General features: G+C 42.1%; 1 protein-coding gene across 5 annotated transcripts in view; it reads right to left on the bottom strand.

The window, feature by feature from the left end:
- b4galnt4a (beta-1,4-N-acetyl-galactosaminyl transferase 4a) overlaps positions 1-17,633 on the bottom strand; it is a 140,403-nt gene that overhangs the window by 30,944 nt on the left and 91,826 nt on the right. For 4 of the 5 annotated variants that reach the window (XM_061773240.1, XM_061773239.1, XM_061773243.1 and 1 more), the window contains 4 exons: positions 16,904-16,999; positions 15,885-15,975; positions 13,027-13,127; positions 6,770-6,837 (listed from right to left, as the gene is read on the bottom strand). In XM_061773240.1, coding sequence (XP_061629224.1) covers positions 6,770-6,837; positions 13,027-13,127; positions 15,885-15,975; positions 16,904-16,999 — 356 coding nt within the window. Of the gene's footprint in view, positions 1-6,769; positions 6,838-13,026; positions 13,128-15,884; positions 15,976-16,903; positions 17,000-17,633 lie in introns of those variants that run through there. The other variant, XM_061773244.1, reaches the window with a different exon arrangement.

Raw genomic sequence — 17,633 nt, 5'->3', positions numbered from 1 at the left:
TCGCCCAGAGTCAGCTGGGAAAGGCTCCAGCACGCCTGCGACCCCAGTGAGGATAAGCAGTACGGAAAATGAATAAATGAATGAATTTGACGCATTTGTTTTTCAAATGCAAGTCTATATTTGAAGATTATGGTGCTCTTGTGAAATGAAAACATTTTGTCGTTGTTGCTCAAAATATACGTCACAACCGCTGAGGTGCGCAAACCGGCGCCAAGATGTATTGAGCTATTCGACCACCAGTAGGTAGACTATGGATGAAATCCAACGAAAGAAAAGAGACCAATCAATGCATGAACCACATTCCAAACCGAATCGCCCACAAAGGCTCACGGGTGACATCTTACAATCAAGTGTTAACCGAAGGGGACATGTGCCTGACGCCGTACGCTGAGATTCAAATATTTTAATTGGCTATTATTTTGGCAAATATATACTGTATTTTACACTGTTCGGCGAAGTAGTGCTTTTTAATTCCAGTCGACAGTTGACTGCGTGCTCCATACACGATCAAATGATAACAGAACACAGAAGCAGATGTCATTTTCGGCAACACAATATAGTTTTTAAAAAAATAATAATAATAATGTAGTGTTATCCTCACTTTAGATGTCAAAAGCTTTTAGTGGCTCCTGGTGTTTTTTGGATTTGATTTTGTATTTTCCTGTGAGAGACGGTCCAAACGGCTCTTTGAGCATTTAAGGTTGCCGACCCCCGATCTCGGCCGTGTGCGCTGGCACGCGATCATGAGATCATCAGAAGCAAAGGGCCTTCCCCAAACTGTTTTCACAAAAATGAATTGGGCAGCCGTTTGATGGATGAACTGACTCAAAGGCTCGTCTATATTCCGTCCTGAAGAGGACACAACCTGTTAGTGTGTGCGTGTGTGTTGGGCTTCCACACCTCTAGACTGCATTTATGAGACTTGTGACAGGCGAGTCAATTGTTTCCACTGAAGCACTATGTCTCATTGCCTGACAATATGATTCAGGCCTACAGAAGCCATTCGTCACTGTTGGCTTAACTACAGCTGCAGTGCAGCTCCAATGATCTGTGACATAAATAACCGAGCTGCAAAGCATGAGAAAAGAAACAGAAAACATAGCAGAAAGTTTGTTTTCCCCTTCTTCCCTTAACTACATCTTTGAATGCTGCTAACCGCTCGTCCGTGTTCTTGTGCAACCCACTCAGCCGGTTTTCTTTTCTGCTAATTCAGCCTGCCAATGTCATTCTGATCTGGAACTGCAGGGCATAAACTGAGGTTTGATTAAGACTGTGCAGTGAATGGAGAGTGTAAACATCCCCTAACAGCCTTGAAGCTACAATAGTGAACACCCCGCACGGGTGTGCATGGGTATCGCTAATGAAATTCTCATTTATAAAGACTGATCATGATGCCTTTCAATCCTCCTGCGTAACAGTGTGACTCATCGAATCGATTCTTTGCTCGCTTAAGCGCAGTGCAAATTGCCATGGGATAAAATGTTTCATTACTTTTGTCCTACAGATTCTTGGATGCAAAGCAAAAATAAGCATCAATCTGGCAATGCTGAATTTTAGATGACAAAAGCACAGGTGAGTCTCAAATGTATTTTGGTTTCGAAATGGCTCAAAATATTCTTTAGATTGCAATAAGGCAACTGTGAGCAAATGAATGAATGAATCTGATTCTGATTACGTTATCAAAACAATTGGAACTATTCACTGGTGACCGACTGTCACGCATGCTGAACAAATCTCTCCAATAAGTGTGAAACATAACACAGTGAGCATGGCAGATGCCGGTGTGGGTGGTCATTGCCCTTCGAGCCGCACTGACACAACGTCAACCCTGACCTTATCAAATACGGTTGTTGACCTTTCTCCTGTTCCTTTGAATGCAAAGAGTGGCATTCGGGAAGGAGACAGCAAAGTGAAAAGTCCGACGGATCTTTTCCCGGCACTACTGCATTCGTGAGATAACCACCTCAAAAGAAGGTATTTGTTAACAAGCACACGTTTGCTTGTGCGGAGAAGCATGAATGTGCTCTCCGACACACGCCCACAAAGAAAAACATCACACAAGATGTTGCCTAATTATGTTCACGGCATATTTTGAAGCCGTTCTCCTCGGGTACGATGCGAGTTTGGATGCGGAGGCCAATTAAACTGAAGCCACCTTGCACCTCGACCCGCAGCCCTAAAACCAATTTCTCACATCCGTTTCATCTCTGGCACATGATATTTGGTGACGTGACAGTGGAATGGCTTTGCACTTGCTGATATTAACGGATGGGCTGCGGGGTAGAGAGCCTTCTTCTAAAGCGTGTCATCGAACGGCACAGATTTACAAAGGGCTCCAATTTTCAAAATATATGCACAAGTTGTGCTGTTGGTGAGATAACTTGGAAAAATGACTCAAGTGGTTATGCAAGGTGCTACAGGACTACGCTGATATATATATATATTTTTTATCACTGTATAATGTGCGCAGTCAAACAAGTATTTCATGTACAAACTGAATCCAGACAGAGTTCGGCCATTTTATTGAGGGCTTGCTTTTTATAAGCGACTTCCAACAATCAGTGAGAGGTTTCTTCTGGATTTAGCGAGTCGGTTACATTTAAAGGGACTGCGCGCACACACGCGCACACACACACACACACACACACTGGAGGAGAGAACCTGGTGAAAAGTTTTCTTTCTGGTGAAAGAGCGCAGCCACACGTGCACACATGAAAAACCAACAATTCCTCTTGCATGGTGTGCAAAAAGGCCGGTGGAAGAAATAATGTTATTAACAAGTGCATTCATGTTGCACACTACTTAACCGAGAATATGATCGTTTAAATGACAGTTTTGAAAGTTGCAATTTTATGTGACGAAGCTTCAATTCCATTTTAAAACGGTTTTATGTCAGAGCAGTTGTGGCTCTTTCACTTGCGTGCCTGTTGTTATTTGAATACTTCTAGTCTACCTGTGGTCATGAAGTCCTTTGAACGGCCTTGCGCTGGACCCCATCAAGAGCATCACAGGTCCCCCGCTGGACCCCCTGCAGTTTGCCTACTGAGCAAATAAGTCTTCGGATGACGCAGTCCACATGGGACGGCACTTCATCCTAGAACACCTCGACGGCGCTGGGACCTACGCGGGGATCCTGTTCGTGGACTTCAGCTCTGCGTTCAACACCATCATCCCCGGACTCCAGCTCAGTGTCCTGTCTACCATCTGCCAGTGGATTTATAGCTTCCTGATGGGCAGGACACAGCAGGTGAGGCTGGGGGACACCACCTCATCTACACGCACCACCAGAACCGGGGCGCCCCAAGGATGCGTCCCCTCTCCGCTGCTCTTCTCTCTCGACACGAACAACTGCACCTCAACGCACCTGGCTGTCAAGACTGTAGAGATGATCGTGGACTTCAGGAGGCATCCTTCGCCACAGTTGCCCCTCACGCTATCCAACTGCTCTCTGTCAACCGTCGAGACCTTCAAGTTCCTGGGAATTTAGTTGCTCAGGACCTGAAGTGGGAGCTAAACATCAACTCCATCCTTAAAAAGGCCCAGCAGAAGATGTACTTCCTGCAGCTTCTGAGGAAGCACGGCCTGCCACAGGAGCTGTTGAGGCAGTTCTACACAGCGGTCATCAAATCAGGCCAGTGTTCATCCACCACAGTCTGGTTTGGTGCTGCTACAAAAAAGGACAAACTCGGACTGCGACGGACAATCAAAACTGCTGAAAAGATTGTCGGTACCCCCCTAGCCACCCTTGAGGACTTGCATGCTGCCAAAACAAAGATAAGAGCATGCAAAATTCTCTTGGACCCTCCACATCCTGGTCACCACCACTTCCGGCTCCTTCCCTCAGATAGGTGCTACCGATCAATGCAAACTAAAACAAGCAGAGACTCCAACAGCTTCTTCCCCCTTGCCATTCATTTCGTAAACAGTTCAATTACAATTCCTTTGTGACAATTTTGCTGCCAATTTTGTCTTGAGATTGTAGTCACGTCTCTGTCGGGCCAATTATACATTAGTTGTGCACTCACTGTAGAAGTCTCGCCACCCTGCACTCCTTGCGTATCTGTTGTTGACCAATACTGGCCACACATGTGCTTCAGAAGTATCTGTACCATTTGCACAATTGAAATTGTCCCAGATTATTTTTAATTCATTATTAATTTCTTGAAGTCTCGGCGCCATTTGCAGATGAATCACTGCACCAGACTATTGTTCTATTAGTCATTTCAAACAGCTCTAATTGCTAAAGGACTCAGCATCGTTTTGCACAATTGTCAAAAGAATAAATATTGTACCGTCATTACCACATTACTGGTAACCTTTTATTGCGCAGTGGCTGTGTTTTGATGTTTTGATGTTTTGATGTCTCAAAAGTATTCTCTGTCAATTCAGTCGAGTGTCTGTCATACTAGAGCAGCTCCAACTACCGGAGACAAATTCCTTGTGTGTTTTGGACATACTTGGAAAATGAAGATGATTCTGATTCGTCACACATGAGATTACCGATATACATACAGTCCCCTCCAAAAGTATTGAAACGGCAAGGTCAATTCCTTTGTTTTGGTTGTATACTGAAGACATTTGGGTTTCAGATCAAAAGATGAATAGGACACAAAAGTTAAGAGTTCCAGCTTTTATTACATGCTAATTACATCTAGATGTGTTAACTTTTGTTTGAAGCCACCCACTTTCCAAGTGAGCAAAAGTATTGGAACAGACATGATTAAATTCACTTAAAGTGAATAACATTTAATATTTGGTAGAATAACCCTTACTTGCAATAACTGCATCAATCCTGCGACCCACTGACTTCACCGGACTGTTGCATTCTTCGTTTGAAATTCTTTTCCAGGCCTTTACTGTAGCCTCTTACAGTTCTAGTTTGTTTCTGGGGGTTTCTCCCTTCAGTCTCCTCTTCAGGAGGTAAGATGCATGCTCTATTGGGTTAAGGTCCAGTGAGTGACTTGGCCTGTCGAACACCTTCCACTTTTCCCCCCTGATGAAGTCCTTTGTTGTGTTGGCAGTGTGTTTTCGGTCATTGTCTCGTTGCATGATGAAGCTTCTCCCGATTAGTTTGGATGTATTTATCTGTAAATTGCCAGACAAAATGATTGTCCAGACTTCAGAATTCCATCACGAGTTAAATCATCAATAAAGTCTCGTGAGCCTGTTCCAGAAGCAGCCGTGCAAGCCCAAGCCATGACATGACCTCCACCATGCTTCACAGATGAGCTTGTGTGTTTTGGATCAGAAGCAAACCTGTCTGTCTCCATACTTTGGCATTTCCATCACTTTGCTCGAGGTTAATCTTGGTCTCATCGGTCCATAGAACTTTGTTCCAAAACTTTTGTGGCTCATCTCTATACTTCTTTGCAAAATCCAAAGATCTGGCCTTCCGATTCTTTTTGCTGATGAGTGGTTTGCATCTTGTGGTACGGCCTGAATATTTCTTCTTTCCGAGTCTTCTTCGAACAGTGGATTGTGATACCGTCACCCCTGCCCTGTGGAGGTTGGCAGTGATGTCACTGACTGTGTTTCTTCACAGTTCTCACAACGTTTCTGTCGACAACTGTTGTTGACACCCTTGGCCGACCTGTTCGATGTCTGCTGCTCAGTACACCGGTGGTTTCTTTCTTTTTCAGGACATTCCAAATGATGGTATTGGCTATGCCCAATGTGTGTGCGATAGCTCTGATCGATTTTCCCTCTTCTCTCAGCTTCAAAATGGTTGGCTTTTGTCCCATAGACAGCTCTCTGGTCTTCGTGGTTGCGTAACAGAAAATGCAGTTTTCACAGGGGAAACTCAAAGCCAAAGACAAGCACTATCTCATGTTTAAGCAATCAATCTAAAAGGCAACACCTGCGCTACAAGAAACACCCATCAGTCACCTGTTCCAATACTTTTGCTCACTTGAAAAGTGGGAGGGTTGAAACAAAACAGGTGCTCTGTCCTGAGTTGTTTAAAAGCTGGAATTCGGAACTTTTTTCTCATATTCATCTTTTGATCTGAAACCCAAATGTCTTCAGTGTACAACAAAAACAAAGGGATGGACCTTGTCGTTCCAATACTTTCAGCGGGGACTGTACTCTTATATACCAATGCACTTGGAATGAGAGCCTCAAATTCTGCCTTTTTCAAGATGGTAACGTTTAGTTTCCATTTCCCAGTGCATCGTTTGCTCCTAATATTTCCTAGCTAAATGTTTATCATCAACAATTACGGATTTCCATCCAGCCATCCATTGATTTACTGCCGCTTCTCCGAGGTTGGTCACCAGACAGAGAGTGGATGTATGCTGGTGTATCCTTTTCAATCAGAGGTAAACATACAATATAGTTCCTGACAAAGAACTAAAGTGACTATAAAGTTGTGCGTTACGTGCAGTAGATAAAATACAGTATGGGTCATACAAGTGTGTCTCACACAGCAACACAACACAGACAAAGTGGACTTCAGCCATAAGACTGTTGTTATTAAACGCATATAACACACAATAATGCAACCTAGTTTTCTCGGACTAGTCTAACATTAAATTAGATATTAGATCAATTTATTAGATCAACTTTTGCTTTGGCAGCATTTCACGAAAGAAAACAAAGAATCTACCAAGCCTTGCCAATGTATATTCCGATATTTGTGCCAACTACTCACCACTTTTGACAACAAAGAGTGCTGTTGATGCTAAGCAAAAGTTAACATTTTGTTGCTTTATAGTTATTCGAGAGAGTAAATTGACCGCTTAAAAACGGTGAGGATGTGTCAGGTACTTACTGCACGGACTTTGAGGACTGGGACCTGAACTTGTTGAACTCGCCTGGAGCTGTCCACTCTGTACCCAGCTGCAAGAGACAAGCCAGGACATAAGGGATCAGAGGTCGTCGTCGATAAAAGAGGCGAGGATATGACAAATAGAGGAAACGTGGAAGGCCAGAGTACAACTCAGTGGAATACAGTAACACTGTGCTACCCATCCAGAATACAGCATCAGTATTTTCTCAAGTGTTTAAGCAAGAAGCTTTAGGTGATGGACAGAAAATTCTGGTTCTCCTGGGTTTCAATTTGCATATGCAAATAAAAACACATTCCAATTAGCCCTCAACTTCTAATCCAGTAGCAACCACATGTGGCTAAAAATCACAGAGTAATCTGATGCCTCCAATGATAGTGGTCAGTGAAAGTGGAAGATTCATCAATGAATAAAAGAGCAAAAATCAGAGCAGCCACAATGGAGCAAAAATAAACGGAAGTGGTTGCTGGAGAGGATTCGGTATGCTTCCTGAGAAATCCACGAACTTGGCACTGATCGTAGGGCAGTGTGCAGTCCCCTTAATTTTACATTTTGCATTCCTGCTCGTCGACAGGATCCCATTGTTCATGTGTATATACTGTATATCTGGCCTATGATGCATTCAATGCCTTTGTTTTTTCTGTTGCCGATGCTTGGTTAATGTTGTGTCCACCTGGCAGACTTTATTTTTTTATTGACATAAACATTTCAGAACTTTTTCTTGAAAGAAACAAAATATGAAAAATTGACTGAGCTAAGATCTGAAAAAAAAAAAAACATCGAGCCAGTCGAGCCACCTGACAACCTAGAAGTATGATCATGTGTTTCATGTGCAACATTTACGCACAGGATTATGCATAAAGTGCTGCGTTCAAAAGTAAAAAACAAAACGTTTATTGTCTTTGTGGGCACTCGCTTATTTTTTCCTTCTCTAGGCTCTGCGATCGCAAATACCTATAAACTGTTTAGAAAACACACAACATGTCTCCTCCGGCGTAAATATGTGCAGACCAGCGTTCGCCACATGATCTCCAGCTGTTTCCTTTACAGTGAATGTGTATGTGTGTGTCATTACACATAGATCATTTTACACTTGAGACAATGTGAGTCCCGGGATGCGCATGTCACGGAAACAACGAGTCCCAACCCGGGAACAATCCTTACTCTTGTTGTCTCTCAATATATTCTAAGTGTTGAACAAATCTTTTAGGACGATATATTTTCCCCAAATTTCTCCGGACAATCGCTAGCACCTGTAAAATGTAAACCCTCTAAGGATACTTGGAAGTTTTCATGATGTTTTGATCAGCTCACTGGTGGCAGGGACAAGTGCAGAAAGTAGACCATCAGAAGGTACTCTGGGGTTTTTGGCTTTGGAGGAATAATCCTTAAAAAGACTACAACACGCTGGTGGTTTCGGATGAGAAACACGGCAGACCTTCAAGTCCGCGCTGCATAACTTCCTCATCTGATCTGTCAAAGTTCAGATCAGAACTAAATCAAACCAGAAACTCAGCAGAATTTAGATGAGCAGAAAAACCTCTCTTTCAACATACATGCAGGGAATACAAAATATTCAGTACAGTATTTTATTTCAGTCTGAACAGCAATGACAATATGAACAAGTCAGGAGCTATAAATGAAATTGGATTAAATTATACACAAATAAACCTAGGACTGCATTCGCGATTACGAGGGATGTCACAATATTCATGATATCCCCAAATGAAAAGTGCCTTGATATGGTCACGGTCTCTTAGAATCAAATGATGAGCCGTTGTGCTTAAAATGTAGTTTTGGGACGGCGATACGAAGCCACAGCGCTTCACTTCCTCATTTGAGTGGAAACGCACCCGATTGGTGGCGTAACCCATGTGACCATGTGGGTATGTCGCAAGAAATTATTATTTGATACCCGCAAGGACATTGTAACACTAAGCCTTAACACTCAACATCAACCTAGTACAAAAAGTTGAATTAGAGGTACGGCAAAAAGGAGTGGGTTTCTTATGTTTTCTCTTTTATTTGATTCTTATGCAGTTGATTTAATCTGTTATTCATTTCATCTTCCTTGGCTGAAGGTTAATGGGCTGGAAGTGATCAAGGCGGCACTCAAAGACATTGTTGCACATACCTCATTACTTGAGTGCAATATTCAAATGTTTCCGCACCTGCAATATTTACATAAACGCGTGCATGATATTTCCCTCAGTGTGAGTTACAGCTTACTGACAGCATCGATCTTGCACTGGAGTAGGCAGGAGGTAAATGAAAAGGAAAGTAGCCAGGAAACGTGAAGGCGACAGGCAGGCAGGCAGACAGACAGACAGACAGACACACACCGCACATGCATATATTGCACGTAGATGAACACCTACACTGGAATGCCCTGAGGTTAGGTTGTACTATTTGGAATTAGACAAAGATTTTTGTGGAAAAGACCCCTCTAAACTTACGCAAGCAGTAATCCTTACTCTTTGACTATTTGCCTACAGTAATTACACTTTTGTTGTTTTCACCTTTCAATATTAAAACTGCTTGAATTCTTTTTACACTTGACAGCTGAGACTGCTTAAAAAGCAGTTGATCTCTTGATGCAAGGCTATCCCGCCATCGGTATTGGTGACTTTTAGGATACGTTGGTTTTGTATTCGGACGGACCCCAGGAAGATTAGTTTGAAGAAAGTTGCTAAAGCTAATGGGGATCCATTTAACAATAAACAATACAGAATAGCTACCGTAATTTCTAGTGTATAATGCGCAGCCATGTATAATACGCATAAATAAAACATAAATAATAACAGAATACAATGATTTGCAAATCATGTTCAACCTATATTTAATGGGAATACACTACAAAGACAAGATATTTAATGTTCAAACTGATCAACTTGATTGTTTTTAGCAAATAATCATTAACTTAGAATTTGATGGCGTCAACACGTTCCAAAAAAAGCTGGGACAGGCTCATGTTTACCACCGTGTTACATCACCTTTTCTTTGAACAACATTCAATAAACGTTTGGGAACCGAGGACACTCATTGTTGAAGCTTTGTAGGTGGAATTCTTTCCCATTCTTGCTCGATGTACAGCTTCAGCTGGTCAACAGTCCGGGGTCTCCGTTGTCGTATTTTACGCTTACATAATGCGCCACACGTTTTCAATGGGAGACAGGTCTGGACTGCAGGCAGGCCAGTCTAGTACCCGCACTCTTTTACCACGAAGCCACGCTGTTGTAACACGTGCAGAATGTGGTTTGGCATTGTCCATGAAAAAGACGTTGCTTGGATGGCAGCATATGTTTCTCCAAAGCCTGTATGTACCTTTTCAGCATTAACATTAGCTTACGGATGTTAACATTTAACATTAACATCCGTAAACTAACTAGAAAATTGTAGGTGCGGTTCCTAATTGTACTAGCGGATCAACTCTTGTCACCGATGTTACGCGTGCTTCGCGGTCCCGCAACCAGGGCCACGACTCGCAGCACCTCAACACGACAATACAAAAGACCAGTGCGACAAATACGACACTGGCTGATCTGATGAGCACAAATGTTGCTTAAACGTAAGAGAAGCAAAAGAGGATGTCCGCTCCAGAGGCGGGGAGAGTAGCCAAACATTGTACTCAAGTAGGAGTACTGTTACGTGACAATAATGTGACTCGAGTAAAAGTAAAAAGTAGTCCTCCAAAAGATTACTTGAGTAAGAGTAAAAAGTACACAGTGAAATTATTATTATTCTATATTATATGCTGGAGCCTATCCCAGCTGTCTTCAGGCGAGAGGCGGGGTACACCCTGTACTGCAGGGCAATTCTTTCATCTGTATTTTTCAAGAAATACAGGCACAACTAATGTTGCGGTAGGACATCTTCATGAGGGCAACACTGTGACTAATAATTCTTTTCAATGTCTTTAGGTGCTAGGTGGAGGCAGGTGGACAATTTATTTGGAATAAAGCTCTCTTGATTTGATTCAAAAACGGCTTCTTATACAATAAATGGAGGGTAAACATAGAATCCATGAAAGATTTAATTCAGAAGCCTACGGTCCAGTAACTGTTGGATTACTCACAGCTACCGCTCAAAGACAAGGGTATGACAATTTTCTATCGCATTCAAATTACGGTAAAAGGATAAACTATACTCTAAATGGATGACAATAGAATTTTTGTTATCCTCCAAAATGCCTCAATTCAATAACCGAATATATATAGACAGGCACGCACGCACACACTTGAAAGACCTAAACTCATTGTCTTTCGATTCTCATAAAGGCAGACGGGTCACAAATGAGGACAGGCGACGTCTGAGAAGACAGGAGAGGAAGCCTCTGGCAAAATGAAGGATCCCTGGCCACAGCTCCTCCAAAATTACCGCTATCATATTTCTCCATTTTTAAATGTCACATCAATATTCACTAGCGGCTAATTAATCTCAGCTCCCATGGAACCTGGTGACATGTCACATCTTGATGGAATGCAGATTATCGCAAAGCTAGACCTTTACACTCAACACAATTGCCTAGAGCACTTCTTCTGTGGTACTTTGACCTCCCGCATCCCTCCCATTTTGACTGTATTTAGAACGTGATAATGATTTCGTACTGGTGAAGGTTGGCAAGCATTTGAGGCGTTGATAGAAGAAAAAGTAAATTGTGTTGCATTTCCTCATTTGATGTGAAGTGAGAATTTGACGAATTAGGACAAACAAGGTTAAGATGCGCTTTGTCCTCCCTGTTTACTGTGTGTGCCCTAGCACTGACAAAAGAACAGATGATATTCCATATGCATGGGCCATGCTCAATCAAACAGCAGCTGCTAGTGCTCCACAAATTCACACAAAACTTCTTCAAGTGCTCTCTTTTGCATCAAATTGTATCCATCAGACCCCATGAAGAAGAAAGTGCCTCATTCATCTCCATGTTAAAACAAAACAATGCAGGCTCCAAATAGATGATCAAGTTTGCCTGTACGTCAGCTTTCCTGTCAACTACGTGTTTTTGACACTGAAGACTCGCTGCAGAAAAACGTGGTTGCGAAGCAATAGCATTTGAAACAAATGACTATACTGTATGTACAGCGTGTAGGCCCTTTCCGAAAGATTTTAACAGGTTTATTTATTTCCATAATTCCATTCAAAAAGTTCAAACTTTCGTAGATTATCCTGTAGATTCAGGGCCCTCAATTGAAACAATTTCAAGTATTTATTTGTTTATTTTTCACATCATTTGGGCTTCCAGCTCATACACCCCACGAAATCAGGAATTCAAAAAACATCCAAATATGGTACTTTTTACTTTTTAAAAACAATATGTTAATCTTCAATACTTGGTTGGGAACCCCTTTGCTTTAATCAGTGCCTCGATGCGCCGTGGCATTGAGGCAATCGGCCTGTGGCGTTGCCTGGGAGTTATGGAAGCCCAGATTTCCTTGATGCTTGCTGTCAGTTCTTCTTTGTTTTTGCTCTTGATAATACACCAGATTCTCAATGGGGTTTAGATCCAGCGAGTTGGCTGGCCAGCCAAGCACTGTGATGGCATGGGCATCAAACCAGGTTTTGGTGCTTCTTGTGGTATGGGCAGGGGCCAGGTCCTGCTGGAAGATGAAATCTGCATCTCCATACAGAAGGAATCAGCAGAAGGAATCATGAAGTCCTCTAAAACATTCTGCTAGACTGTTGCAGTAACATTGGATTTAAGAAAGCAGAGTTTACCAACACCTGCACTGGACATTGCACCCCAAATCGTGACTGGCTGACTGACTGGATATTTCACACTGGACCTCAAAAGCAGCTTGGGTTCTGTTCTTCACCTGTCTTCCTCCAAACACAAATTATGTAAAAATAAACAAATGAATGCTTGGAATTGTTTAAATTGTTGGCCATGAATCTATAATCTATGAAAGTTGAATTTTTTTTAAATGGAATTATGGAAAGGGTCTGTATAGCTATATAACTGGTCGCCAGCCAATTAAAGGGCACTCATGAACAAACAACCATTCGCACTCACATTCACACCTATGGGAAATGTATATATATCAGAGGATTCGCTAAAGAAAAGAGAATCATGGCCGCAGATGATGAATGGTAACGGCAAACGGGCCTTCAACATGTTCAGAGGGCGACTGGGTATTGAACTCGCAATTTTCCAACCCATCTACCAGTTGAGCCAGGCCACCCCTTTGTCACTGTGGGTGAAATGTTGATATGAAGAAGGCACGACAGTTGATCGATCGCTTACCTGTCCTACATAGACCAGCAGCCTGGCGTTGAAAGGACTTTCGTCAGGACTCAGCCAAAACTCTGAATTATCATCAGATGATACTGAAAACTGGAAATCACCTGGAAAAAAAAGTGATCTGGTTCTAGTCACCAATATTGGCACCCACAATCTTTGCCATAGAGGTTCAACTATAACACAGTTCTGCCCACGAATAATCTGCACCGATGCTCTTTGCCAAAGAGTACCTTGACAACCCACAGTCAAGCACGGAAAATGTTACGAGGACAGATAAAACCAAAATATATAGTTTCGTTTGAAATCTGCAACAGTGTTTGGATTACAGCAGATACGTAAATGAAGCCTACAAGGGGAAAAAAACCAAAACAACGTTAAACATGGTGAAGGAACCATTGCGCGGCAGGATTGTTTGGGCTCCTCAGGTACTGCGGGCCTTCAACGTATCGAAGGAATTGTGAAATTACATTTCCGAGGGCTGGTGAATGGGACTGCAGCAGAAAATGCGCTACCCACTGTAAGACAGGTTTGGGTGAAAGTTGATGGGTTCTTCAGAATTCGAAGGATCACAATCGTGCATTGAAAGCACTCATAATTGTTTGAAAGAATACACGTATGTGTTTCAAACAGGCAATCACATCGAATGCCTACAACAATCAATTATGGAAGGCCTTTATTACTGCTCAGCAGCTCTTCTTGAATTCGCTCAAAAATCCTATGACTAATAATCTGATCACATCAGTTTGGCACACATGAATATATTTCGGAATATATTGTGTATGTTACACAAACAAATTATAGGTTGCAATTAATGGTGTTCAGAACTCGATGAGGGCTTTGAGTAATGGGAAGAATTATCGTGACTAACCCTGTCAAAATCAGAGGCAGCATAAAGTCGTTTCAGATTTCAATAAACCGTGGTCATAGGAGACATACTTGACATGTTTTGTTTTGTTAGCAGAGATGGGGGGACTCGAGTTAATTGACTTGACTCGAGTCGAATCGAGTTGCCAGTTTTATGACTTGCGACTTGCTTGCCAAATACTTGACTTGACTTTTGACTTTCGACTTGAACTACGTCCTGACAAGTCATCTCGTTTAGAGTTGGAAATCTGCATATTAATTGAGAGAAACGTTAAAGAAATAAACGTTTTTTTGTCATTCGCGCCAACCTGGCAACCCAGTCTGCATTGTTGCGCACTTGCAAGTGTGACGTAGCCACCTGCATGAACAACAACGGAAGGCGCTCCAAAGAGAATCTCATTTTGATTTTTGGGATTATGTTGTTGATCAAGTGGAAAAAAGAGGATGGCAACCTGCATGGCTTGCAACTCACGCAACAACAGCGACATGGAACTTCATTTGTCACGACAAAAGTCACAAAGACAGGTATGCTAATGGAACAGATTAGCCAGCTGGTCAAACATTAAGTTTCAGAGACTGGTTTGGGACGATTCAAAATAAAAATGATTTGATGGTGAACATGTTAGAACAGCTAAGTAACGTAAGTAGGGGCTGGACGGTTTAGGATAATTGTCCGAACCTTTCATTTTGGTTCATAGGTATGCAAAACACTTCTCTTTTTTTTTTTTTTTTTTTTTTCCCCCGTCTCTCTCATTTGCTAATGAGGCGAGAGCAGAGCAGAAAGTAGCGTCTCAAATATAATGCCAACCACTGAATGCAGAAGAAGTGAAGCAGCGTTGCTAGCGGTCAGTTGTGGAGAAAAAAAATGTAATAAATAATAACCAAAAAAAAATTTAAAAAAAAAAAAAAAAAAAAAGATGCGGAGACGTTTGCGGGCATGACATGCAGTATATCAATTTGTCCACTGACCTTAGCTACCTAAGGCCATCTTGTGTCTGACATTCTTTGGTGTGAATGGGTTCTTTTTTTGACACAAAACATGAGTGAAAGTTTGAAGACAGTTCAAAATATGACAGTATGGCTGTCAAAAACAACTACAGTGTACTCATCGGAACTATACCCTCGACACTGAACAGAAAAGTGCTGTCAAACACGGATGATCGAACTTACTTACTAACAAAGCCTTCAAGACTAAGCTCTTTCAAAATAATAATATTCTGGCTCCAATATTGGATAATAATCCCCTTTTTATTATTTGTCAATGTTAGAGAACTGAAGAGGAATTTTTATATGTCAGCAGCACATGGACCAATACCAAACAGGTTTTAGAGGTGTATGATATTTTGGGGACTTCATTTCGTCAAACTACGTCTCAGTATGACAGAGTTCTCCTGACACAAAACCACAACATTATGAAATTCATGTCAAAATAAATACCAGCATTATAGGGATTTTCTATAGCTCTTATCGTATATCACATTAGATCGTGCAATGTGCATATGTACCCAAGATGGGTATATACAGCAATGGCATGAAAAGGGCCTTCGGACTACAGCTGTTGTACTATTCTATGTATTATTTATGAGCTTATGAAATACTATGGATACGCATCTCCAAAAAGAGAATGCATTTCAATCACCGTTGAGCACTCTGCCTCACAGAGGTATTTGTTCTTGACTTCTGAGATGGAGAACTTTTGACCAGCCAACGAATGCCTTAATATTCAGGAATTGATCGACTAGCGTGTTGAGGCTTCTCTGTTGCCGAAGTAACAGCAGTAGAGCGGGGCTTTAAGATACTCGAGAGAGAGAGAGCGAGAGTTTACGCTCAGAGATCTGTACAATTGAACCCCAATCAAATGAGGATTGACTATAGCAGTGATCCCCAACCACTCTCAATTTTAGGTCTTTGGGGATGGGCTATATTCATTTGAAGGACACTTGCTCTAAGGCCCATAGCGACAGATGAGGGACACGCTAATAAGATGAGCTGGTTACCATCGCGATAAGGGTGAAGAAAGCCGAAGATTCTCAGGCCATAATTCTTCCACTTCGGAGCCACGGCCAGCTTCTTCAAAGTCGTTCTTGTCTGCAGCAGGAAGCAGAAATCGAAGCGAAAGCATTAAAAGTCCTGTGAGTGAACTCAAGGTGACTGTGTGCTAAACCCCGCCCATGAGCAGCGAGTGTCCAATCAGAGCTTAGCAACCCTAACAAGTTCACGACCCAAGTTAGACCCAAGTTAGACATGTAATATATTCAAAGATCGCCTTTACACCAGGCGGCCAGTTAGTCTGATAGTTAAGTGGAGGGGAAAAAGTTCAGGATTTTCTTTTTAGTCATTCAGGCACATTTGTTGTTTTGTGCAGTAAAATCAATCTCATCCTAAAATATAGTGCTTACGCAATACGTATGTATGCAATGGAAAGGTGGTTAACAAAAAGGCTTTCTTCAACATTAGTCGGAGTAGTCGTGGTGACCATTTTGATGGTTTGCTTGTGCTGCACATCATCCAGGGCTGAGTGATGGAATCTGCAGCAGATGTCATGAGTTTTAATCCCCTCATATGGGAATCCCGAGGTCATAAAATAAAATCCCATCATGCATCGCTTGAAGCGTTTGAAGCAAAAATAGCAAACGGTTTAGAATTACCCAATAACTTGTCTTGCACTAAGTTGTCCCTTAAGGGTTAGCGAGCGACACTCGCAAATCCCAAGATAAATGTTAACTTGCTAATTCAGAAGGGATTTACAAGATATTTGCTCCCTCTCCTGAAACTGATCAGTACATACACTTGTGTATTTCTTCATTCCAAATCAATGTTAAAGTAAAGCTGTGTAAAGTTTCACTGTATTCATCCTTGACGGGAGCAAAGGAACCCAAGGACAGAGATTCAAACCTGGACCCATGTGCTGTGAGGCACTCTTAGATAAATCAATGAAATCCATTCAATGTATGTTTGTTTGAAGCTCTGAGACCGCCCCCAGAACAGAAGAGGAAGTATGGTCCTTTCTTCTTACATGAGGGTAGAGGGGGAAGTGCAGGTTCTTTCGGAGTTGGGCTACAGAGGAGCCACACCAGTCCTCGAACACATGAAGGTTGGCTAGGCCCTTATGCTGCAAACAAGACAAACACACAGAACGAACAATTAGTGGAGACAACAACAGGACAAAAAGAGAATCCTGCAAGTTCATTAGTAGGCTGAATTAAAGCTACACCCTATTCATTAGATGGTACATCCCTCTACTTTTGCGCATCTTGTGTATTGACATGTTGGATCAGAGGCAAATACTGTATGTTTGTATTTCCACTACACAAGAAAAAATAAGTCAGTGCATTGGTCATGTGATCCCAATGAGAGAATGTTGACCGAGCATATCCACAGCGTCATGGGAGAGTGTGAAATGAGAAAGGCCAGCAATTAGTCAAAGCCCATCCCCTGACCATACGCTGACATTTTTCTGCATTACACAGGGAGCACACGGGACACAAATTGTTTACACACACACACACACACACGCATCCTCGCATGTACAGCTAGAAAACAACTAAAGGAGTGTGTTGGAGGGCTTGCACGACCAGATTCTTTTGAGTCAACACTAATGTGATTAAAGTTCAGTTCACGTCGACGAGTCCTCAATGCTGTCATTGATATTTTGTCAGTAAGCTAGTGTATTGTAGTAAACAAAATTAAAATACAGGAGGAGGGAACGACTTGCAATCATCTATATTCCCTGATAATGGACAGCT

The sequence above is a fragment of the Phyllopteryx taeniolatus genome, chromosome 5 (genome assembly GCF_024500385.1).
Source record: "Phyllopteryx taeniolatus isolate TA_2022b chromosome 5, UOR_Ptae_1.2, whole genome shotgun sequence".
NCBI classification, from domain to species: domain Eukaryota; kingdom Metazoa; phylum Chordata; class Actinopteri; order Syngnathiformes; family Syngnathidae; genus Phyllopteryx; species Phyllopteryx taeniolatus.
The sequence above is the reverse complement of the archived record's forward strand: the minus strand, read 5'-3'. Positions and strand labels throughout refer to the sequence as shown.